The following is a 26,479-nucleotide window of genomic DNA, read 5'->3' as shown; positions in this document are numbered from 1 at the left end:
AAAAAAAAAAAAAGAAAGGAACGGTATTGGGATTTTAAAAATATAAGCACAGATACTTTTGCAGCTGGTCAATATCTTCGTGTGGTGACTGATCTCTCTAGAATGCCAGGCCTTTTCTTTGGTAAAAGATGAGTGGAATTCGGGACAATGAGAGGAGCAGCAAGCAGAGTTTACTTTCACACAGGAATGTGGCCTGAATAATTGAGCCGTATGTACAGATAAATTTAAGTTCATGAAGGACTCTCATTCACAGATACAATAAGATAAATGTCCCTCGAAGACCAAATGGCAACCCAGGTTCTTATTTTTTAATGTAGATTTTCAAAAAGTAGAATTTGTTTCCAATAATTACATAATGGTAGTGTTAAATAACCCTGGCAAGCTCTTGCTTTTCAACCATCCTCCTAACTAGTAGACTTGGTGATGGCCCTGACTAGCCAGCTTCCTCCCTGCATGGAAGGGGCTGGTAACTGTCTCCTGGATTCTAGTTCTAGACAGTTGTTCTGTTATGCAGTATGGATTTCTGAGAATGGCTTTGAAAATGTCTAACCTCAGCTGTTCCATCACACCTGTTCTAAGTCATATCGGCCCCTCTGATTTAGACCCCCTCCTCTTCTCTAGCTGGTCTTCATTTCATAGTTTCCAGATTGATCTCTGTGTGAGCCCTCTCTTCTTGTCTCTCAACTCACCTGACAAATGTCTGTTTTCCAACACGGCATGTAAACTCAAAAGCCTAGTCCAGAGAGGATACTGGTCAGAGCACAGATAGGAGAGATGTGAAACTCAATAAACTACAGCCCTGACTTAATAAAGTATTCTACTATAAAAAATGTCAGATAATGGGGCCGGATAATAGGAGCAGATCATGGCTGGCTATTGGGAGCAAAGCAAGTACAAAGAAATATAAAACTATTCCATTCGGGGTTGACTGTCAAATATCTGTACTGAAAGAAACAGCCTGGGGGAGTCCAACCAGACGTGGTCTCTTAGATAACTTTTCATGTTGCTTGAAGAGTTAACTATGAAAAAAAATTAGTTGGTTTTCTAGCAAAGATCACTAACCAGTCGCTGCACCTCCTTCTAGAGATCACTTCGTGTGTGTATTGCGTAACTTAGCCCTGACAGGAGGCTACCTTCCTGGGACTGAAGAGTGGAAGTAAACAGACTATCTTACCCTCTATAGACAAGCGCTCACTGCCATACTCTCCTCTCCTAACTAAAGGGAACCATTCCATGCTGCATATTTTCGGGACAGTCACACAGAATCACGTAGAGATAGCAGGGACCTAGAGTGGTTACACAGAACTCCATAAGCAAATGGTGACTTGTGAAAAGTGCAAAAACCAGTCCCCCAGACCCTTGTGCTCACTGATGTCACTTGCTTCTTTGTAGGATCTTGACATGCATTATGAGCCCACAGACACCGCAGCAATGGCTCGGACATCGAATCTGAATGAGGAACTTGGCCAGGTAAGCTCTTACTTACACGTGGTCAATCAGCAGTGAGATTTGTCGCCATTTCTGCCTTATGTGGTGCCTGCAGATGAAGTAGCATCTCCTCACTTTTCATTGTTTGTATTCAAATACAAATAATACTATTGTGCACGTAAATACATTTGTTGATGCATGGCACACAGTGTTCATGTTTCATAGTGGGGTTTTCCAACATTAAAGCAGATTTTTCTTTCAAGGTGAGATACTATGCAAGCCTAGTTCTTAGTAGGTAGCCTGATTAGCTATTAAATATTGACTGCCTTTGAGTTATAGGAGCAGCAATGGAATTGTTCACAACTTTTATCCAGAAGGAAGGAAACATTCATATTATATTGTATGAATCTAGTCAAATAGGAATTTGGATTAGTCAAATAGTTAAATAGAAATGAGAATTATAACTGATATTTTGTTAATATATACAGCCTTCCATCACTTCTCCGGGATGCATCTGAGGACTGTCAGGTGACATCATCATTATGTAGACAACATAAAATGCACTTCCACAGAGCTAACGGCTATGACTTCATTAGACACTCGATACAGTTTTATGGTATCCACATCCTATGTGCATCCTTCATTAACTAAAGCATCCTTGGGTGACATGTGACTGCAGATGTGTGTTTATAATCCATTCATGGATGCCAGCTGAAAAAGGATTTTTGTTTTCCCTTCCTCCACTTTCCAACTCTTGCTGTTCAAATTGCATTCAGGACAGACTGTACTGCCCCTTCCCAAGCTAGATGGTACCTGAAGTGAGCTGCACAAGCTATTTGCCAACCCTCGAATTGCTTGCTATATTGAAATATGCTGGAGAGTCCCTAGAACTGTGTATGTCTGAAAACAGTAATGAAACGTTCTGAAGAAATTCAGAATATCGTGATGCTTGCTATTTTGAGATATGCTGGAGAGTCCCTAGAACTGTGTATGTCTGAAAACAGTAATGAAATGTTCTGAAGAAATTCAGAATATTGTGAAGTAAATTTCTCTATGACTCTAGGTTTTCTAATCTGCACCAATATACACCACAGAAGAACAAAGTTGACTTTTAAAGAAAGCGTAATTTGGGGGTTGGTGAGATGGCTCAGTAGTTAAGAGCGCTGACTGCTCTTCCAAAGGTTCTGAGTTCAAATCCCAGCAACCACATGTTGGTTCACAACCATCTGAAGCCCTCTTCTGGAGTGTCTAAAGACAGCTACTGTGTACTTACATATAATAAATAAATAAATCTTTAACAACAAAAAGAAAGAAAGCATATTTTAAGTACCTTTTCTTTCCTCTCTAAAAGATTCTCTGAGCAGGATGGATCTAACTCATAGGTAGAGCACTTAGTTGATATGCATTAGGACCCCAGATAGACCTTTAAAAGCCTTGAAATATTAATGAGGATTTAAAACTTGTTTGTAGGTTAAATACATATTTTCTGACAAAACTGGAACCCTGACATGCAATGTGATGCAGTTCAAGAAGTGCACCATCGCAGGCGTGGCCTATGGGTGAGCGCTTCCCCTTATCTTGGCGTATGAAATGCACATGTGATCCCATCCACTCGGAAGAGTTGGAATTTTGGGGGGCAAGGTTTGGGTTTTGTGAGAGTTTGGGTTTTGCCTTTTGAATCTAGAAAGTGTCTCCTTTTACCTCTGCATGGATGGATTGTGTATTTTGCAGTTGCTCTTGCTTTCCTTGGATGGTGATATCAGGTAGAGACTGACTGATGGCCTCCCAGGGCTTAGGGCGAGGGATGATCACCATCTGGGCCTGGTGCTAAGGACAAACCATTTCCCTTTATTCTGCCCTAGGTTAGGGTGCAGTATATATGTGAGAAGAAACATAGGAAGAGGCCTCAGTCAGGTCTTAAGCAGCACTGCCATTGCTTTGATGACACCCCCAGCCCCGTCTTATCTTTCGTCGTGTCTCCTCTTTGCAGTCACAGAACAGTGTAAAATTCTGGTGATGGGATGAAGGGAGGACAAGGATATCTTCAATCTGGAGAGCAGTGTCCTTCAGATTGGGTGTGGAATCTGTTTAGTTTACTTCTCATTATAGGCATGCATACCTAAATCATTCAGAGACCTGTTCCTTCTGACCGAAAGGCCCAGACCTTATCAGCAAATTTTGCATTTCTCCTCACCTCAGAGAGGCAAGTAAATCCGTGGGTCCAACTTGCATCCACTGTTTTCATTCATACTCTAGCTTTAAGCAGTAAGTCAGGAGGAAAGGAACATTAATTGCTGAAAATATCTTCAACTAAATTTATTATTAATACACTGTCTGCAAACAGGAGTGGAGACAGATATGTTTGCTCTTTAGGCCAGGAGAGAGTTTGATTCAAAATGGCTTTAGCCTGTGGATACAGCTGATTGGATGACTGTAAAGTTTTAAGAGGAACACTGACTTTCAAGTTTGCTGGGTTTGTTTGGTTTGATTTTTTGTTTTGTTGTTTTGTTTCTTTATCTGAAGCCTCTTTTTGGATAAAATTGCTCTCCCCGAGTCTCCCCAGACTTGTTCCTGGCGCAGGGGAATCATAGTCACTTTCTTTGACATCAAGTGCTTACACAATCTACACTCAGTTAGTCCAGAGATAGTAAAGGCTCCTCATTATGGGTTTTTCATAGGCTAAAAGCAGGCTCTTAATTGCCCCCGGCCACATGTGCAGAAGCAGAACTCTTCCCTGGTCTGTTGATAACTCCTTAAAGCACAAGTGTGTGAGGACAGGATGGCTTTGAGCAGATGCCTGTCCTGTCAGTTAGATGGTCAAAGAAATGGCAGTCTTGGTGAGAACATTCCCTAAGAATGAAGTGAAGAGATAAGGTATAAGTTCTACCTTATCGACAGTCTATTAAACAACCCGGATGACTCCTTTAGTTAGTGTTACTTTATTTTTATTTTGTGGGACCAGACATTTGATCATTATAAACAAACGAAGGTTCTTACAAACAAGCTGTGTCCTTACTGACCACAGTCTGTCAGTAGTTTACACGGCAGGCTTTGTTTACAAATGGAGTCTTAGATGTCCTCATGTGACCTTCAACAATTCCCTTTCAGATGTGCTTAGCTCTGAGGGACTCAATAAAGAGGAAAACCAGACAATCTCTTAGGTCCCAATAGTAGAGTTTCCATTAGTTTTCTATATCAGGTGATATCATAGGGATAGGTGTTTAACACCAATGCTTCATTCAGAATTTCATTTTAACAAAGTATCTCTCAATTCACTTAAGCTTTGCCTCAGACTTTTCCTTTTTGAATTTCATGACAGACAACGAAATTCAGAGAAAGTTAGCAGTGACTATTTCACAGAAATCAATTTTGTGGTAGGAATGCCTCTGTTTAAACTTACTGGTTTGTTTGTTTGTTTTTGTTTTTGTTTTTAACCTTAGATCATCTTATGGGGAAGTTGTAATTAAATATAAATAAAGTTATATTTATCAATTCATCTTGCTACAAACTAGAAATTACACTATAAACCTTTAGGGGAATCTCAGTGTAACAGGTTACCCTATGGAAATGCCTGTGTTTATTATAATCAGTTGCATATCTGCAATAGATAAGAACTTCTCTGTTCACTGGCTGGAGTTCTCAATGCCATGAAGATTTGAAGCAGTTTCCTTATATCCTGATTGTCTGCAATTTAGTCTGGGGCTAAAAAGCAGTCAGCAATTTAGTCTATACTAGCTCTGGGGCAGAAAAACAGTCTACTAAGCAATGTGAATGACTCTTTTTGTCATTGTTATTTTATTTTTATTTCGTGGGACCAGACATTTGATTAGTGAAAACAAATGAAGATTCCATGTCCAGACTTACTACAGAATGTCAATATTTTACAGGGCAGGTTTTGTTACAAATATGTATGTTTGGGGGGAGATGACTAATCCTACAAACCCGAGGAGAGACTCGTCAGGAAAATCTTCACGGTTACCATAGGCCTAGCCCCAAGGACTAGATTACAGCCAGTAGGTGTGTCTGGTGGCCAACCTTGACCTGTCATTTGCTTATAAGAGAAGAAGCCGGCTTCCTGCAGCTGGCTCTTGGTTAGGTAGTAGAAGCCCAGTCAAGCAGAGTTTTCATGGTTCCCACTCAGAGTTCACAGCCTAACTGGGGTTAATAGATATTAATTAATTATAATACAACAGTAGTCCTAATAGGAGGCAAGAATCAGTGTGAGCCTCAGATGGTGTGAGGTTATCTAATGAATAAGGTCAAGGGAGGGTTCTGACAGAGTGATCCTTGAGCCCAGATCTGAGAAGGAGTTTAAATGAACTCCCCAGACAGCTATGACTACACTGGCATGCCTTGCCCCTGGGCCAGTAGCCAGATAGCTGCCCAACACAAGAGCTGCCAAGCTGCAGTCATAGAAACTCATGGAAACAAGTCACCTGCTGCCCACCACCCTCTGAATGAACGGTGGTACTTCAATCCTGCCAGGGCTGCACCAGGCTCCGGGGAAGGCACTGTGGCCCTTGTGTTCCATAGAGGTTAAGCCTCAGGATTTTGGAAGCGTTAGGTCCAGTGCTGGTGTGAAACAGTGAGCAGGGACCCAGTACCAGTGCAAGCTGGCGGGGCCTTCTTGCAGTGTTCATTGCTTGGACAGTTACTAACTCTTCCAGAGACATTGCTGACTGCCATTCTGTGCAGTCCAGGAGTTGGGGCCCAAACCTTAAAGATATCATAAATGATAGTCCCTGGGGGGCTGCAGCCCATTTCCACAGTGCATTGCCACAGGCTAGCCCCTTTCATAGGAATCTAGCCTAAGATGGTCTGGGTGAGTCCTTCCTCTTAAAACAGTAAACACAAGCCTTTGGCAGGGAGGAGTAGCTTTAGGGATCCCTTTTGCTATGATTGCTGTTTATCCCTGGGGAAAACTTACTGTGTCGTGACAAGGTTAAAAGAGCAGGCAGTCATTTGGGATGTTAATGACTTCTTTTTTGTTTATTTATTTATTTATTTATTTTTGAGCTGCTTATTATACTTATCGAAAAAAAAGAAAACAATCTCACCATTTTACACTCTTCCTTCGTAAAATAGTCTAAATGAAAGTGAAAGTACTAAATTATCATATGTAACGAAAGAATCAGGAAATAAGAGAATCTATGCTGATATGTATGTTGGGTGTCATGAACTATGCCAAGGGGTCCTTCCCCATGTTTCCATGAGCTAGTGGATAAAATCAAAGTATGGATAGAAGACTTTTTTTTTTAAAGATTAAAAAGTGGGCTGGTGAGATGGCTCAGTGGGTAAGAGCAGAGCACTGACTGCTCTTCCAAAGGTCCTGAGTTCAAATCCCAGCAACCACATGGTGGCTCACAACCACCCGTAATGAGATCTGATGCCCTCTTCTGGTGTGTCTGAAGACAACTACAGTGTACTTACATATAATAATAAAATAAATCTTTTTAAAAAAAGATTAAAAAATATTTGATGGGTGGACCATTTTAAATATCGGTGGCTCCATTTAATCAAACAAATACAGTTAACTTTTACTCCCATTACCCTCTTAGGAAGTTATTGTGTCAAGTCAGTCAAAGCTTCCTGAAAATTATACAACAGATGTTTTTTAATGTGTGACTGTGCCCGACGTGACTAGCATGTATGTGTCATTGAAACACATTGTTATAGTTATAAATATAAATAATGCACTTCCTACTGGCTCTATAGCATATGTTTCAACAGCTAAATTTAAACATATTCAATACTAAATTTTGACCTCTATGCACCGTTCAATTCTGGGGTACAGGGGACCTTTGTAAATCCACTTGGTTACCATAAATCCTCATGTTCTCCTCCCTGTACTAACTGCCATTCTCCCAGATCCAACTAAATGTTCATCTTCTTAACTTTCTAGAAACCCGCCTCTCAGCTCTCCTTCTCCATGGTTTTATGTTTCCAGCCTTTCTGTGATTATTTTTCCCTCTCTTTCTGTCCCTCCTCCTGAAGCCATGTCCCTGAACCTGAGGATTATGGGTGCTCGCCCGATGAATGGTAAGCTACGTGGTACTTCCACTGATCTCTTTGAAAGCTTCTGATGTATTGCTTTGTAAACAGGCTTTTCTGGTCTCTGGGAGCCATCTTCACAGGTGTTGGGTGATGATGCTCTGTACTGGGTATTAAACTCAGAGTATCCTTGATTTTTCTATCAAAAGCCCTTATAAACATATTCTAAAGCTTTAAGGATTGCTGGGGTCTTATATTATTTATCTATAAGGCAGTAGGGATCGATTCCAAAGTGCCTGGGCAGGAAAATCTGCTGCAGCAATTAAAGCTTGCTTATGTTTTTTTAGCTCAGCACTGCCCCCTTCTGCCACTGTGCGGATAACGCGGCCATGGACCAGATAATGCAGTTACAGGCCCAAGTGGTACAGGTTTCCTTTTACATTGTTCATTATTTCTATGTGTCTCTACAAAGGCTATAAGATGAAGACCTTTAAATGTAAGGCAAAAGTGTTCTAGAACTAGACTTCCTATAACTTATCAGTAAATGTTCATTCATCGTAGATTTATTAAAAATAGCATAGTATAAATTTAATTTCACCCCTATGGGAAGCTTTTTTCTTTTGTTTTGTTTTACATTAAAATCCTTTCAGCCATGTATTTGCATTTTTATCTAGGGGAATTTAGTGTATTTTGTTACTTGTATGATTTGTCATGATCTTGTGGCAAATAAAATTTGAAAAATTATAGTTTCTTTAAAGCTAGTGATTTTGAAAATAAGACTTCTATTTATCTGGACCTCATATGCTTTATGACTAAGTTATATTTCCACTATCCATTGAACTCCAGTTACAGAATAAGTTTTCAGCCTTCTTGGGGTTTATTTCAGTAAAGTGGGGATTTGATGAGAGGTTTCAGTAAGCCTCATAGCACCCAGGATTACGGAGGCAGCTGTTTGACTCATGTGACCGGTGCCACCAACAGTGCTCATTTCAAGGAGTCCTACACATTCTGACACCTATCACAGTCATTTGGCTCTTCATATCACTCAACGTCGTCTCCCCAAGAACCCAGCCAGCAGATGAGCATTTTATCATTGCTTGCCTTAGCCTTGCCTACATTCCTACTTATCTGGTCCCACAACTCTGTAATTAAAGCTTTTACTGTGGATACTCTTTGACCCAGGTCAGATGTTATCTAAATAAACCCTGCCTGCCTTTTTTTAAACACCTATGCATCTTTATATGCCGCTTGTCTATAGGACAGTCTGACCAATTTTAATACCATTAAGTACTGTAGAATTGATACACATATCTCTCTAAGAGACATGATTCCTTTTTCTTAGCCTCGCTGTGGTTTTCTCCAAAGTCTCATATTATTTTCCCAGATCATTTAAAACATTAGACTTTGAGCAGAGGTTGTTTCATGGCACTAACCACTGTTGGAAAAGGAGTTATGTCATTTATCTTGCTCATAAGTGATTTTTTTTTTTCAGATAGTATCTTTTGGGGGAAAAAAATCTAAGTTCAAATGAAATATACCAGCTTTTTCATAAATTATGTATTTTCACTCTGCCATTGAGTCTAAAAGTGCACCAGGAAAGACGAGTGTCATTTTATGGAAAAGGCGCTTTGTTTATTTGTATACTTGGGGGGGGGGGGTCTCTGTCTACACCTGTAGGTTTGCAACGGTAAAGATACAGGGTTTTTGTTTGTTTGTTTGTTTGTTTTTGTTTTTGTTTTTTTTTTGAGGTTCTGTGTAGGGTTATGTGGAGTGGCCATGCATGTGAGCTTTGGACTCTGACCATCAATGTTTAGACCCTGACCTGTCCTTCACACAAGTCACTAACTACCTGAGTAGACTTATTGGAAGACTCTGACCACCATTAGCCGTTAAATTAGTAGGAAACTTTGACGATTAACTAAGCCCTAACTAGAAGGCTAGTGCTGGTGGCTCTCAGTCTGCCCCATCTATCTGACATGATCATTTTCAAGTTGATAGATTTTATAGAGAGAAGCCTGTAAGTGGTCTCCCCAAGAACACAGCCGGCGGACATGGGTGCGAGACAGAGGTAATCCTGGCTTAGCCTGATGATGAAAGGTGTGTTAGCGCCGTCACAAGTCTGTAGACTCGAAGGACTTGTGTTTCTTTTGGAGCAGGGGATAGCTTCGCATTTCAAGCCCTTCTCGATTCCCTTAATACTTTTTCTAACTGATTTTATTTCAGTTCAATTGCTGAGGTTGTTAAGGAGAGGCAAATGGAACATCTACCATTTGACTGAGTTGAGGAACCCTAACTCAGAAGCGCATACAAGACTCCATACTTCCAAGGGCCTGGCCTTTGCCTGGCCTCATCTAATTGGTTTTATGTTGCTGAGAAAACCAAGATCAACTGTGGCCGTGGTGGAGCCCTGTGCTCTGCATACGTGACAGTGGCTCTATGCTACTGCTGCAGGAGGAGAGACTAATGGAAGACCCTCTCCGGAACTCCAGAAGTCATCTCAATAGCTGCTTGGCAGCTTTGTCTGGCAATGTGAAGTTGACTGAATGCCACGTAGCAAGCCTGTAGCTATCTGTTTAATTGTCCTGCTTGAAATGGCACTCACCACAAAAATGTCAAGAAAATCCACATGTGAAAATTTTGTGTTTGTATTTGGTCCATTCTAAAGACCCTTTCAAATATACTCTTGGCATTAAAGACTGTGCAATAGCTGAAAATATCTAAAAAAATATATTAATATAAGTGATTTGTCTAGATTATGACTTCCCAGTGCATAGCTACTAACTCCAGAATTGGCACTGTTTTCCTGTTGTTGCCAAGAACCATAAACAAACGTGGAGACTTGGAGACCAATTCCTTTCTATTAAAAACCATTATCTAAATTGATAGTATCAATATTGGAAGGACTAGAGAGAAAACATCCATGTAATTATAAGGTATCACATGATTACTTTCAAAAACCATAAATATTCATAATCATTTTCTCTTTTAAAAATAACTTATTTTGGAAAGTTTAAATATAAGCAGAACGAATAAATGTCCCCATGAGTTATTTTAACAGGCTATGTCCCGGGTCACCCTTATCCCTCCTGTGCCTTTCTACCCTTATTATTCTGAAGCAAATCTAAGTAGATACGTTTGTTTTTTCTTCTTGAAACAGTCACACGTTATATTCTTGTTGTTTTTCAAGTAGATGACAGTGGGGTGACAGAGAGCTTGCCTTAGAGCTGGCCCTGCAGTCTTTCAGTGGTTTTTTTTTTTTTTTGTATTATTATAGTCTCTGCAGGTTGGACGAGTTTCTCTTTTCTGCTTGGTTATTTTCTCATTTTACCTAGCCTATAATTATGTGTGGCATGGGTGGCATTTATTTATTCTGCTGTAGAAGGTAGGCTGGGTAGAGCATTCTTCCAGGCATGCCCTTAGAATAATGAGAGCTAACCCATCTACATTAGCGTCAGTCTTCAAAGGAGTCCCCTTGGCAGGCTCGCTCTTCAGCAGTGCAGACTCTCACACAGCATTTTAGAACTCCTCTTTTGTAATTGCTTTCAGAAATACTTGCAGTCACCCAGGAAACTGAGTCTCATTTACTTTGATCAAAACCAACCATTATCTAGCCAAAACAGCGCATTTAATCACCCATTCAAATTCTCGGACTTAACTACTCTGAGTAACAAACTCATTACTAAAAAAATTAAATCTACCAGCAAGCAGTTTTGACTACCAATGAACAGGACCTTAAAAAACCCTAGAGGTACAGACTCTTTTAAAAAAAACAGTTCTCTGACTGCTGGGGCCAGAAGCCCTTAAGCTGAGGCAGGTCCACTAGGTTAGGGAAGAGATCAGCCCCTGAGTCAGAGAGGATGCTGAGCAAACAGGCTTTGTACAACCGTGTTCATTGCCTCAGAAAAATGACTTGAGCTACCAAAGGAGCTCTGTCTCAGGTTGTCCGGGAGATGTGGCACGGATCAGGAAGCCAGCCTCTACACGGGTGCCGTACAGTGGGCGGTGAGCTTGTCCAGGCCGACACATTGTATAAATGCTCTCAACTGCTCTTTCTTTACATCCAGTCTGTCACACAATATCTCGGGGAGCATGTGTCATTGGCTCCGGTTCACCCGGCCTCCAAACCAGAAGAGACTCCAAGACCGGTGGGGTGTTGTTTTAATCCACACTAGTCATGGAAGTATTAAAGAGAGAAAAATACACCTTTCTCCTGGGACTGAGATTTTTGTCATTTAAAAACCTGAATCATTTGAATAGAAAGATGAGTTCTCCCAGAGCTGGGACTCAGCTTCTCTGTGATAGTTGCCATAAGGTAATTATTATGCAGCTTTCTGTGTTCAAATGTATCCTCAGCTGAAGGACTTTCTGGCCCCAGCAGTCAGATCACACTGCTTTGTTAAAAGCCAAGAATCAGTCCAGACCTTATAGGACAATGATTAGCCGTGCTCTACGGTTTTGTACCATTTAGCCTGGCAGCATCATCTATACCAGCAGTAATCTCACTGTGGCTGGAGAGCTCTTGCCCTGTGGTCCCTCATGGGTTCATTCCTTGGACCAACTTAAGGGAAGAATGCCAAAAAGTCTCCTTTCAAAACCTATTCCATTTGGAAAGGTTTATGAGCCAGAGCAAACTGGGCTGGAGCAGAGTGTGAAGGGAGGACCTGCCACCTAGTGGTCCAAGTTCTGAAACACACTCCTGACTTTTGGAAGGCAAAAGGAGCAAGCCACTTTGTGGAAAATGCCAGTAGGAGATCGAGGGATGTAAAGAATGAAATGCAGAGAGCCTTGTGGATGTCTCACCAGAGAGTGAATGAGAATGGCTCCAGGCTGCCCAAGAGCAGGGTGTATGAGCTTCCCGTCTGCTAAGAAGGGAGAGCTATGGAGTTGGAGGACCGAGGTCACATTATAACACTGTAGCATGTGAGAACCAAAAGTAACCACCCACGGGCTACATCAGTCTTGGATCTAGACTTTACCCCACCCCGAAGCTATGCAATAAGCAAAAACTAATTCTAGAATACAAGAAGAAATCTCATCTCTCCAGGGACCTGAGACAGGAGCATACGTGGTCATGGGAGAATGACTGGACTATATTATAGTCAGAAAGGCTGGGAATAGCAGAAATTAGAGGTTAAGCAAGGTCTAAGAGTGACTGGCTAGCCACAGGCCTGTTGTTAGAGGGGCACGAATCTGGAGGACAGTCTGCCTTCCAATCTTTACCTAGAGGAACCTGCTGTACAGCTCTTCCTGGGGAAAGATAACTAGACTAAGTGGCTCTCAACCTTCGTAATGCTGCAATGATTTTATACAGCTCCTTACATTACGGTGACCCCTCCAACGATAAAATTACTTTTCTTGATACTTCATAACTGTCATTTTGCCACTGTGTAAATATCTGATATTCAGGCTATCTAATGCGTGGCCCCTGTGAAAGGGCTGTTGGACCTCTCAAAGGGTCACAACCCACATGTTAGTCACTACTGCACTAGACTGTGTGTTGAGTTTGGAGATGGAACTGAAAAGAACATAGGTCCCTTCCAGTCTGGCCTGAATTAAGGAATAGATCAGTTATTGGAATGGCTTGAGAGCAATCACTCATCGCTAGCAGTGAGTGAGTTAGGCCTATACAAGTGAACCAACTTTGCTTTGTTTTTCCCTTTAGGCAGAGCTCACACTTTGGAGATGAAAAAACCTTTAATGACCCGTCGTTGCTGGACAATCTCCAGAATAACCACGTAAGTGACCTCAGGGCTCTCTGTCCCTAGGAGGTGAGCACTAATGAATACGTCTCGGAATGAATTTCCTTCATAGTTAGTCCCCTCATGTTTTTACTTACATGATTTTTTTTTAGATTTATTTTATTTTACATGTGCTAATGTCCTCAATGCCTCTGTGTCCAGATGCTTATATCTTCTTCCTAGATTTGAAGAACTCTCTGCTGTGATTTTACTGAGTCTATTTTTCTGCCCCCCCCCAAATAGGAGGGGGAGTTGGAGTACTTTTAGACTAAACAGAATTTAGATATTAAAACTAGAAGAAATTGCAAAATATATCAAGGACAGAGTTGGGGAAACCCTTAAGGAGGAACAAAAGCCTTATAGATATAACAAATAGGGAGGGTAGAACAGACCAGTGCAGAATGATCTCAAGGTGTTTATATCATCAGTCAAAATGTCTTCCTTGCTTATAGTGTTAGAGACTGCCTCTCTCCTTCCTCAGATAGCTATGACTTCGCTCTGTTGGTAAGAGAGCACCTGCCCATCTTAGGACTGACTTACAACACAGCTGGGGTATCTACTGAAGTTAACTTGCACCTGCATTCCCCTGCCTCAGATTTCTGCCCAGCTCCTGGTTTGTGTCTTAACTGATATGCCAGCATGCTGCCCTGGATTGCAAGTCACACCACCTCCCTGACTTCCGCCATCCCTCGCCTACATCACCACTCTGCCTTGAGCGGCTCTTTCTTTCTTCCTCCAGAGGCCTTCTTTCATTTCTCCTCTGGGGCCTTATTATTAGTTCCGTGCCGTTCGTCCCAGTGGAATTCTCCATGCTCGGCTCTTCATTAGCCTAGGACTTCTTCCATATATCTATCTCCATCTCTCATGAACAACCACATGTCCTGTCACCTCACATGACATTCACATATTCTCTTTACACACCTAAGCAGGCTGTGAATAAACAACGCTATCACTAATGTCCCCTCTGTCTCCCTATGAGTCCAAGCAAGCTTCATGTGGCTGGGACCATCTGTGCTTTGTCCACTCTTAGCATAAGCAGTTTTTGTTTCCATAACCTAATTTAACCTTCTCAGTTGTTGCACTTTATAACGGGAGGTTATGCGAACACGGGCACACCTTATTTTCTTTATTAGCTTGAATGACATTTCTCTCCAGAAGCCAGACATGAAGATGCTTAATATTTAGTGTCTGTGTTCTTTTCTCATCAGATCTGAGATGCTTACAGAAAGGATTCAGTCTTCAGTCTCCCTCAAGCCCCAAGAATTGTTAGTGCTTGTGATACACACACACACACACACATACACACATCATTATGTACTGGGTTAAGGTAGACTGTTTTGGAGAAAGTCAGCATTACAGAGAGCCTCACATCATCATCATCATCATCATCCTCTACTTAAAGGTTAGATGCCTGATATTTAAATGTGGCTAGAAATTACAAACAAGCAAGCGAACATTTTACATATCTCTTCTGTCCACTAAAGACCAAATTCATCTTCTTCTACCATTTCTATTTAGAAGCACAAAAATCATGTTAAGTAAATGTTTATAGAGTGAATGAGGAAGTACAAAAATGAATAAGTTGAGTTCCAACTAGGTTTTCTTCATAACAGATGCTGGCTGTGATCCCACACCCCCAATGCGCCCCAGCTGTACTCTCAATAAATGGCCACGAAGCAACGTTTCTGCCATTAGTGTCAGATGGTTAAATAAAGGGGGGATGAATTATGTGTTTATTCCTCACAGCCAACCGCACCTATCATCTGTGAATTTCTCACAATGATGGCCGTCTGCCACACAGCTGTACCGGAGAGAGAAGGGGACAAGATCATTTATCAGGCTGCATCGCCAGGTACACAGGAAGCAACGATTGGGGTAGTTTTCTGTAGAAAATTGTTCTGAAATTTGATGTTATGGATCTTAAATTTTCAATTTAATTAAAATAATGGAACATCACTGTGAAAAGGCAATCCAATAAATTCAATGTTTTTGCTTTACCATAGAGGAATTTTTTTTTTTAACACAAGAAAGTAGAGATAATTTAATCATAGGGGTATTTGTATACAATCTTTGTGAGATTCTTGCAAATAAAGCATAGTGTATAATACAAAAAAAAAATAATGGAACATAACCAAATTATGGTTTCATACTTTTAAAATCCTAATTAGAAACTTGGCTTTCAGTATTAGGTGTGTGTGTGTGTGCACGCACACACACTAATATATGTTGCTTTGTATATGTGATTTTTTTTTCTCAAAATGAATTGTATGGAAAATTGAGTAATTAAAATATACACGAGGGAATAAAAGTATGTATATGTGTGTAATTGTTTCCCTTATAAGTAAGAATAAACTCTTACATAATGGGCTTTACACATCGACAAACATGAAAAGGGAGATTTGTTTGCCAAAGGAATACTGCTTGCTGTACATGGCTTTGAACATAATTTGGCTTCTCTCTTTAGGAAATGGTAGGGCACCTTTTCCATATTCACTCAGGAGAGGAAAGCCTTTCACACTTCAAAGGGTTCCATAAAATATTTATAAGTTGTCAATGTTTGCTACTTAGGCTTGATTTCAGACTTACTTTCAAGATGAAATGAGGTAAATAATCCAGTCTTTCAGAAAAATGGTGAACTTTGTATTTCAAAGCCATATTCTAGCCTTGTGTTTATGACCTGTAAAATGCATCATATTCCTAAACCAGAGTAAGAAGTATTGCTGCTTCAGGTGGAGTACAGGTGTGTGTGTGTGTCTGTCTGTCTGTCTGTCTTCTTATCCCTCTCAGTAGAGACAGGACTTAGTAACATAGTGGGGAAAGCAGCCAACATACACTAAAACCTCTGTGTACTATAAGTGGTTCAGATCCCCAGGCACTGGAATTAACAATCAACCTTGGGGGGGGGGGAGGATAATATGTAAAAAAACTTCCTGACAGTTTTTTGGAGAGCAATGTTCTCAAACATGTGCTTGATGAAGGGGTCTTTTCAAGCTTCCCTTCTCGGGAGTGGGTGACTGACAGTGGATGACCGACAGTGGATGACTGAAAGTGGATGACTGAAAGTGGATAGCCGTCAGTGAGTGATTGACAGTAGGTGACTGACAGTGGATGACTGACAGTGGGAGGCTGATAGTGGGGGGGCTGACAGTGACTGACAATGGGTGACTGACAGTGGGAGGCTGATAGTGGGGGCGCTGACAGTGACTGGCAGTGGATGACTGACAGTGGGAGGCTGATAGTGGGGGGGCTGACAGTGACTGACAGTGGATGACTGACAGTGGGAGGCTGATAGTGGGGGGGCTGACAGTGACTGACAGTGGATGACTGACTGACAGTGGATGACTGACAGTGGGTGGCTGATAGTGGGTGGCTGACATGTTCAGGAACATGATGCTCATTTCTCTGGTGTAATCATATACATAAGACAATGGATTTCAGAGCATAAGGAGCCAGATTATAACCAAGCAGAAAACTGTCGATGTCTTTCTATTGGCATGTGTTATACTTTTCTGCCCTCTATTTCGTTCACCGGTTCCCTGTCACAGATGAGGGCGCTCTGGTCAGAGCCGCCAAGCAGTTGAATTTTGTCTTCACTGGAAGAACTCCTGACTCCGTCATCATAGATTCAGTAAGTTATTTGTGTTTTAAGGGCTGTTTTAAAAACTGTAATACATTCATGGAGCTTCAGAGACAGAGGCAGTAAGGAAAAGACTACAATGAAACTCATGTTTCCTACATGAGCACCACTGTCATCCTTTGTTTGGTTCTTTAAACACCCAACAAAATCATGGCTGATAATATGCTTGGTAGACGATATTGATTCTTCCAAACTAGACATATCTACTGATTTTCCCTTCGACTAAATCAAGATTTATCTCCCTTGAATCATCCTCCCATTTATTTCTTCTCCAGATTCCAAATAGCATTAAATGTCTGGTTATGTAAGTATCCAGAAGGCTGGGCACAGTGCATGGGAGGCAGGAAGCAGGAGAATCTAGGATGTGCAGCCAGCTTCAGCTACATAGCAAGTTTGAAGCCAGCCTGGGCTACACGAGACCCTGTCTCAAAATGACAAACAACGAAGAATTATTCAGGGTCTGCACATGACAGCAGGTGATATCCAAGCAGCTCCATGGCCAGCTACATGACAAGTTACAAGGCTAGTCATCAAAAACATGTAAACACATAATGAGGCGTGATTGTGCTCCCAGTGCAGAGGCTAAGATAGAGCCACGGAAGCAAACGGTTGTGAGGTTTTAAAGAGTTTTCGGAAGAAGGAAAGCCTGCTTCGATTCATACTCAGTTCTCAGTTAGGAGGAAAGGAAGTTTGTATCCGCCGAGGACTTACCACGAAGTGTTCACGGTGGCTGTGGCCATGGTTTCCCCAAACCAGAACCAAAAAGAACGCACATCAGCAGGAGAGGATGAACAATCTAAACAATAAGAGTGACTTCTTGATTCTGGAGCCGTGGGGATGAGTTGTAGCACCTTTCTATGGAAGAGGGGAAGTGCCAGGCGTTGAGGAGAGCGTCCTGCACAAGTCCGTCTGTGTGCAGCTGGAAATTTTGCAGTTGTGATTTATAAAGATAGAATTTTGAACAGTGACTGCCCTGGGAGAAAATTGATTGGAAATGGAACACGGAAATTTGTGGGTCAGATGTTCTGCGTCTTCGACCGGGTGGTATTTACAGAGGCGGAACCTTTATCAAACTATACAATTTGCACTGAAGATCTCTATGTTTCCTTAATGTAAATGAGTTCTCATCTTGAAAATTATTATTAATGCTTCTATTGTGTTCATAGCTAAACATCTTTGTACTTGGTGTATTTTTTCCTTTAAACTATTTCTTTCCTAACTTAAAATTTTATCTTAAAAATGCATTTTTCTATTACTTCCTAAAGATAAAGTTTTGACTTTTTTTATTGTTTCATGTTCTTTTTCTGACTCCTTGAGCATGGGCTCATGGGTAGGTTAGTAACCTCAGCACAGTCACAACAGATAACCTTGTCTGTTGGCAGCTCTGTCCCATACACTCTATTTGGACCTCAGTAGTTTGTAGTCCGGCTTCTGTGATACTTGCAATTCTTTTGAACCCTCCCCTATCGTTCACTTTTTTCATTAATCTGAAAGTTTAGTGAATTCTCTTCCATAATTCACAAAGGGTGAGGGGAAACTGTTCGTGTTGACATTTTTCAATAAATTTTATGACCTGTGATTATTTCTAAGAATCCTAAAATATTTCCAATTCTTTTTTTTTTTTCTGCAGCTGGGGCAGGAAGAAAGATATGAATTGCTCAATGTCCTAGAGTTCACCAGGTAAAGACACTTACTTGCTCTATAATTCATGTGGGGAAAAAATACATTTTCATCCATTATTGGTTTTTTTTTTTTCCTATATGTAGCTAGAATCTATCCTTTACTTTTATTTGTGTGTTTAGGCAAGATAAGATGTTCCATGCAGTTTACATGTCCTGTCTGTAGATAAGTCATACACAGGTTTCTTTAGAGTGCAGGACTATATGACTTCTGCTGGCAGCTCAAGAAGTCCTTTCAAAGTGCAATTATCTGAGTCACAGATTCAGAACTGGCCAGAAGTCCCATGGCTGGTCTGTTAGCCAGCTTTCTGACATGGTAACAAATGCCTGAGATAATCGCCTTCTGAAGATGACTTCATTTTGACACACTTTGGAGGTTGCACTCCATGATCAATGGACCTTGCTGTTTTGGACCTCGGTGAGGCAACACATGAGGGAGGGACACAGGAACGAGCAAATCAGGGTCTCCAAAGATTGCATTCACACTCGTGAGACACGCCAGAACCTCGAAAGTCAGAACAAGAAAATGGACTCAGGTTTCACAGTCTCCCTCAAGGTTATGTCCAATGCCTAAAGACTGCCCTCTTTTTAACCTCCTAATAGCGCCTCTTTGGGATCAGTCGTCCAGCACGTGGGCCTTTGGGGGAAGATTTCAGCCCCACACTATTAGCATCTAGAGACCCCAAAAACACTTATACTGAGAGGCAACAAGATTTGTGTGGAGTGAGATCACTAGGAGTTGGCAAGTCTCCATGGTAGCTTCCTTCTGTTCACTTGTCTCTGAGAAGTAAGAGTTACCATCCCACAGGAAGGAGCAGAAGCAGAGTAAGTGTCCCATCCACTCCTTCCTCTTTTTTTTTTTTTTTTTTTTTTTTTTTTTTTTTTGAGATGGGGTTTCTGGCTCTCCATATAGACGTATAGCCCTGGCTGTCCTGGAACTCACTTTGTAGACCAGAATGACCTCGAACTCAGAAATCCCCCTACCTCTGCCTCCTTCCCGCGTGCTGGGACTAAAGGCGTGCACCACCATGCCCAGCTTCATCCACTCCTTTCTTAAAGAGCAAGAATGTGGGCTGTGTTAGTTTCCTCCTCAGTAAGACAAGGTGCCTACCGAGAGGAACAAACAGAGGTTTGTTCTGACTCAGGTTTGGGGTGTTGTTGTTGTTTGGGTTTGGGGGTGTATGTTTATTTGTTTTGGAGGAGGTTAGAAGAGAATGTCATAATTGACTTTAATGCATTTTGCTACCAACATGGCTTAGATGATAATTTCCTTGATCATACATCATGATGTCATAGGACACCATGATCATAAACCTAAAGCTGAGGTCGGTGACTCAGTAGCGCACAAGAGGAGACCATTCAGTGCATAGATTGTCCATATATTTACACCATGGGGAAGCTACTGGTGATCCTGTCCTCATGGAGGCACATTTAGAAATGCAGTACAGTCATTCTGATTCCACAAGACACCTGGTGTTATTATCCTATTGTTCTTCATGTCAAGTTGCCCCTGAGGTCTCTGTACACTGAACACCATTTTAATTCCAGTACATCAGAAGCCTTGAATTCTGGGACTCCATGATTGAATGTACTTCTTCGGATTCATTTCCCAATATCCAGAATAAATCTCCTGTTTACTGCCATCAACAGCAAAGTCTGGTCTTTTTTGTCATAGACAGCACATCCAACAGTGAGGGCAGGGAATTGTAGCAAAGACGACTGTCTTGAGCTGCCTTTTGTCCATGAGTATATCCACGAGCTCAGGACACAGTTGGGAAAATCTCCCCACCACAACATAACCCCAATGATTATAGCACTCTAGAGGGGCAGGGTGCCACTCTACAGTCAACTCGCCTAGATTGGCCATGCATTGCAGAAGGTCCTTCGGTACAGGACTGAAAAAGTCTTGCTCATGTATTAAAGGGAGACAGTTAGACAAGGTGCCCAGAGTTCCATCTGTGGTACCAAGAACTTGTGGCATATCTAGGAGCAGAGATCTCAGGGCCAGAAGAGAGCCAAGCCATAACCTCAGAGGCCTCTCCCCTGGAAACCCTTTCAGCCTAGTAGGTCTCATCTCCTCAAGTTCTCAGGACTTCTTAACAGCTCCACCAAAGGTCCAAGGATCCAATACAGGTGCTTATGGGGGACATTTTTATCTTCTTGCTATGACTGAGACCTTAAGTTATATCACTTCTACTCAAGACTAATATTACACATTGTTGCCCGGCCACCCTATGTTCTTCAGACTAATGGATCTTACTATGGAGTCTTTAAAGATTGTGTGTTACCTCTTAAAGAACACTTCAAAAATTAAAGGCCCAAGAGAAAGCAATAGTTTGAGGAAAGGAAATGCCCACCTGTTTTCTTGAGCTTTCTCCTGCATAAGCAAATTTGTGTACTTCCTGGGAGACGTAGTTCCTTTTGTGTGCTAACTTTGGTTGCTATCTTGATCTGGAGTGACCATGTGACCAAATAACAGGATCTGGCCAGATATTAAACGTCACCCTTGATATGTGTTCCGAATGACTCAGAGGAAGGCATGGGAAGCAGAGCATTTAATTTCCTAAGACAGAGCATGGCTCATCTCTGTCTCCATGAGAAAGTGTCCTTCCCAGCCCTGTTTGTTATAGGCGATATAAGCAGCATGTAAATTAGCACATGTTTTCGGACACTCTTTGCTTATAGAAAGTGCCATGGGAAGAAAGAAATAAGAAGTAGGACTTCCGGTCTCGATTCTGTAGTGAGGGTTGATTTAAGAATGAGAAGGGAAATGATATCATGCTTTCAAATAGTTTTTGTGAATGTGAGCAGTTTCTATCGGGATAATGGTGGTGAAATTGATGAGAAGTTGATGGGTTTGTTTTTTTGTTTTGTTTTGTTTTGTTTTGTTTTGTTTTGTTTTGTTTTGTTTTACAACTATTTGAGGGAGGGCAGTGGAACTTTGCTGTAGATTGGAGGGGTAGAATGGGAACAAAGAGAAGGAAGGGGAAGGCTAGAATCCCAGCACAAACATCTGGGTATGTGAAAATTCCCTATACTTAGATGACAGACATGGGAATAGGAGCAGATGTGGTGGATGAGATATTTGGAAACACTATGTTTCAGATGTCTGTAAGACATACAAATGGAAGTATCCAGTAGAGGATTAGATATAAGAACCTGAAACATGAATCCAAAGCTATGGCTGAAATAACCATTTGGTAGTCACTGGTCTTCCAGTGATACTCAAAGATTAAAAGTCAATAGGATCTTCTGAAGATAAACTATAGATTAAGGGGAAAGTGGCTGAGCCATAAATAATTCTAACTATTAAGTATAGGTTACAAATTAAGAATCAGCCAAATCTGGTGGCACAGGGCTGTAACCCTAGCTACTTTGGAGAAGAAACAAGATAATCACAAGTTCAAGGCTTCCGTGGGCTACAGACTAAGTTTAAGGCCATCTCAGGCCACTTACTAACAACTTGCCTTGAAATAAGAAATGGACTGCAGGGTAAACTTCAGTAATAAAGTGTTTGGCTAACATGAGCAATTATTGCAAGAGGTTTGGAAGGGAGGGCATCTTTTAAAATAAAGTCTTCGTTGTTAAAGACACACAGGACAAAAGTAGAATGATACATGACCCAGAGCTGAAAGGAATCTCAAGAAGAGTGCTTAGATGAGGGGAAGTTTGAAAAGATCTGTGCAGTTGTTAGAATGGTGGGAAGATGGGAGTGGAAGGGAGATGAGTGGAGCGTGTGGAGAGCCGTAGTTCACCTAGAATTGAGTTACAGAGTTAAAACGGCCATGTGGTTCACAGGGGAGGGTGCCTGGCTAGGCGAAGTATTATATGGGAGACACCAGAACATGTTTGTGGGTAAACATAATTTATGTATCAGAGGAAAGGAACAGATTTGTAGCAGAGCTGCGTGGCTTTGGAGCGAAGCTGCGGAGAAAGTGAGGCAAGTGAGAACAACAGTCATAAGCAAGGAATGGCTCTTAGGGTTCCTTTGCTGTGAAGAGACACTGTGACCAAGGCAACTCTTTTTTTTTTTTTTTAATTTTTATTTTTTATTAGATATTTTCTTCATTTACACTTTAAATGTTATCCCCTTTCCTGGTTCCCCCTCCAAAACCCCCTATCCTCCCCACCCCACCCCCCGCACTCACCAACCCACCCACTCCAGCTTCTCAGCCCTGGCACTCCCCTATACTGGGGCATAGAACCTTCACAGGACCAAGGGCCTCTCCTCCCATTGATAAGCATCAAGGCCATCCTCTGCTACATATGCAGCTAGAGCCATGAATTCCACCATGGGTACTCTTTGGTTGGACTACCCTGGGAACTCTTGGGGTACTGGTTAGTTCATATTGTTGTTCCTCCTATAGGGCTGCAAACCCCTTCATCTCCTTGGGTACTTTCTCTAGCTCCTTCATTGGGGACCCTGGGCTCTGTCCAATGGATGGCTGTGAGCATCCACTTCTGTATTTGTCAAGCACTGACAGAGCCTCACAGGAGACAGCTATATCAGGCTCTTGTTGGCATCTACAATAGTGTCTGGGTTTGGTGGTTGAATATAGGATGGATCCCCAGGTGGGGCAGTCTCTGGATGGTCATTCCTTCAGTCTCTGCTCCAGTTTGTCTCTGTAGCTCCTTCCATGGATATTTTGTTCCCCCTTCGAAGAAGGATCAAAGTATCCACACTTTGGTCTTCCTTCTTCTTGAGTTTCATGTGTTTTGCAAATTCTATCTTGGGTGTTCCGAGCTTCTGGGCTAATATCCACTTAGCAGTGAGAAGGCAACTCTTATAAAGGAAAATATCTCATTGGGGCTGGCTTACAGTTCAGAGTTTAGTCTGTTATCATCACGGCAGGAAGCATAGCAGCACACAGGCACACATGGTGCTGAAAAGGTAGCTGAGAGTTCTATATCTTGATCTGCAGGCAGCAGAAGGAGGCTATGTGCCACACTGGGCATAGCTTAAGCATAGGAGACCCCAAAACCCGCATCCACAATTATATATTTCCTCTACCAAGGCCACATCAACTCCAACAAGGCCATATGTCCTAATAGTGTCACTCTCTATGAGCCAAGCACTCAAACACATGAGTCAGGGGGCATTCTTATTCAAACCATCACATTCCACTCCCTGACCACCATAGGCTTGTAGCCATACCATAATGCAGAACTATATTCAATCCAACTTCAAAAGTCCCCATAGTCTATAACAGTCTCAAACTTGCTTAAAAGTCCAAAGTTCAAAGTGTCTTCTGAGATTGATACAATCTCTTAACTATAATGCCCTGTAAAATCAAAATCAAAAGCAGCTCACATACTTCATATAATGGCACAGAGCATAGCATTACCATCCCAGAACATAGGGAAGGAAGCCCAGTGAGGGCATGCTGGACCAAAGGAAGATGCAAAACCAGCTGGGCAAACTCCATCTCCATGTCTGATGTCAAAATGCTCTTCAGATCTCCAACCCTTTCAGCTTTGTTGACTGCAGCACACTTCTTTCTCTTGGGCTGGTTCCACTCCCAGTTAGCAGCTCTCCTTGGCAGGTATCCCACAACTCTGGCTATTCCAATGTCTTGGGGTCTCCAAGACAATCCAGGCTCCACCTTCATAGCTTCACACAGTGGCCCTACTGGGCCTCTGTGCAGGGACACCCCTGATACATTCCTGGCCTCAACAGCTTTCCTTAGTCATGAAGGGGATTCCATAACCCCTTTCTTCTATCCTTGATTCTAAAGCCAGAACCACATAGCCAAAGTTGCAGAGTTTTGGTGCTTGCTGGGGCTGGAACACAGCTGCTAGTTTGATTACATTTTCACCAGCTTTCTGTTTTTCATGGTTCCCTTCACTGCCCAAGCTCAGGCTCTGATAAAAGGAGAAATATGTCTCCCTTGTGTCAAGAAAACAGGATGGAAGAGGCAGCTCAGAGAGGTAGATATATAGGCTGGAAAATGTGAGAGAAGGATTCTAGGTGAGTCTGAAGTGTAGAGTCTAGAGCAAGAAGGAGGCGTGAGGACTTGGAGAGTGACAGATGGGTGCTAAGGCCTTGCTGGGCTGAGGGAGGCGGCTTCACAGAAGAGGAAGATGTACGGGTGGTCAGTGTGGAGCACCTCTGCCTTGTATTTCCATATTAGTCATCTCTGACTCGGTGACTTTTCTCTGCAATGGCCATTTGACTCTGATGGGTCTCAGAAGAGAGTTCCTAGCTTTAGCTATCTTGCCAGAGGAACTAAATTGATGAGTCTGGGACCTTTAAATCAGAACTGGACTAAGAAAGAACAGCATGAATCAAGAAGGACTGAGTTAGCATGTATACAAGAGACACGTTTACTTTATTGGTAAAGTACAGTATTTCCACTCTGTCTGAGGCTTCACTTCTTCATAGGCAACCATACTCTAAAAATAACTGATGGAAAATTATAGAAGCAAACAATTTCTAAGTCTCTGATACCTTTTACTCGGGTGTATCATTGTATTTGTTCTCTTAATAGCTGTTGTTAAATACTTACTGTGTCCAACAAATAAAACACTGTTTTTAGGTATACTATCCCCAGTCTTTGGCATCTGCTGGGGTCTTGGTCTGTACCCATCTCAATAAGGAGTCGGCCACAATCATTAAAAACAATAACGAAGGCTTATATTGTTTCTTAAAGTAATAGCATTTCCTTTCATCTGTAATGATTTCCTTAAAGTTATCATTTTTGTTTTTAAATTTTAAAATGAGGCATGTAACTCATCTACTAAGACAATAACTCAATTTTAAAATGTAACATATTAAGCACAGTGCTACTCTAGAGGGTATTAACTCTTCCAGGTGTCTGGGGAACTGTTTTGTTTATTCCTTTAGGACAGTAGATGATACTCTGGTGATTTAAAAGCATAAAATGTAACTTTCCAAGGCACCCGGTTGTACACTCGGGAGATAATTTGTCTATATGGGAGAATATGGCTCATAATTTGGTCAGATTACTTTTTTTTCACTGCAAGCATTAAGATGTGTATAGTACGTGAAAACCACGTCTCTGCGGAGTTGCAGGATGATGGCCCATTATGGAAAATCTCTTTATTTCAGTGCTAGGAAGAGGATGTCGGTGGTGGTTCGCACTCCATCCGGGAAGTTACGGCTTTACTGCAAAGGAGCTGTAAGTTTTTGCTTTTGCCTTTTATGGTTTTGATTTATGATGGCTTATAATGTACGTGTTAGGCATCCTGCGATGGAAATGTAACACAGATGTTTTGCATGAAGCTGATGACATCCACTTTTGTTGGTGTTTTATAGTAAGTGCGTTCAGCCTCTGCTGGTGAAATGTGGAATTCCTTCTGGGTAAATCTGATGCATTGAAAAAGTCTGGCATGGGGTACTTTTGTAATTCAATTTTTAATACATGATATTTGAGGTTTGTGTTATATTAGCTATGTTAGCAGATGACTAAATACAGAAAATATTTTTAAATTGTATTAGGATATAATGATACACTCCAATTTTAATCTACTTGCCTACAGACCGTAGAAATGGAGAGAGGGTTGGCTCACAATTATTGCTGTAATTTCTCATTTGGTATGGCTTGTTTGTCTTGCTTTAAATATTACAGGGTTCCTGATTGTTGGTTGGCTTCAGAACGTGAGTCGATTATATTGGCAGAGATAGTATTGTGTATTCCAACTGAATTTTCCTATTTAAAACATGTTTACACTTATGGAAAAATGAGAAGCCCACCAACTGGGGCCATTCTTTTTGCTAAGATCACTCAGGATTTTCCTCCTGAGGTGCCCTTTGCCTACTAAGCCCTTTGCACATTCCAGCTTGGAATGACACAATTTTAAATGAACCCAATAACTGTGCTCTGTCCCATGGAAACTGGAAAACTAAACTTAAGAAAGCCAACCCTTTTGTTTAAATTCCTGAGAAAGTTAAATTCCTTGGTTTTAAAGCCTTGCAACACAGTTTTTGAATGCCACAGGTTCTTACAGCACTTTGGTAGAATTATTTCATGATGTCTCCTGAATTT

General features: G+C 41.6%; 1 protein-coding gene across 4 annotated transcripts in view; it reads left to right on the top strand.

Annotated features, from left to right (window-relative positions):
* Positions 1-26,479, top strand: part of Atp8a1 (ATPase phospholipid transporting 8A1) — a 226,127-nt gene that overhangs the window by 86,919 nt on the left and 112,729 nt on the right. For 2 of the 4 annotated variants that reach the window (XM_021162268.2, XM_021162269.2), the window contains exons 13-20: positions 1,393-1,470; positions 2,899-2,987; positions 7,423-7,467; positions 13,082-13,154; positions 14,904-15,009; positions 16,703-16,785; positions 18,425-18,474; positions 25,543-25,612. In XM_021162268.2, coding sequence (XP_021017927.1) covers positions 1,393-1,470; positions 2,899-2,987; positions 7,423-7,467; positions 13,082-13,154; positions 14,904-15,009; positions 16,703-16,785; positions 18,425-18,474; positions 25,543-25,612 — 594 coding nt within the window. The remainder of the gene's footprint in view (positions 1-1,392; positions 1,471-2,898; positions 2,988-7,422; positions 7,468-13,081; positions 13,155-14,903; positions 15,010-16,702; positions 16,786-18,424; positions 18,475-25,542; positions 25,613-26,479) is intronic. The other 2 variants (XM_029478096.1, XM_021162270.2) reach the window with 1 other exon arrangement.

Source organism: Mus caroli, chromosome 5 (genome assembly GCF_900094665.2).
Source record: "Mus caroli chromosome 5, CAROLI_EIJ_v1.1, whole genome shotgun sequence".
In the NCBI taxonomy this organism is placed as follows: domain Eukaryota; kingdom Metazoa; phylum Chordata; class Mammalia; order Rodentia; family Muridae; genus Mus; species Mus caroli.
This window is presented reverse-complemented; position numbering and strand designations above follow the sequence as displayed.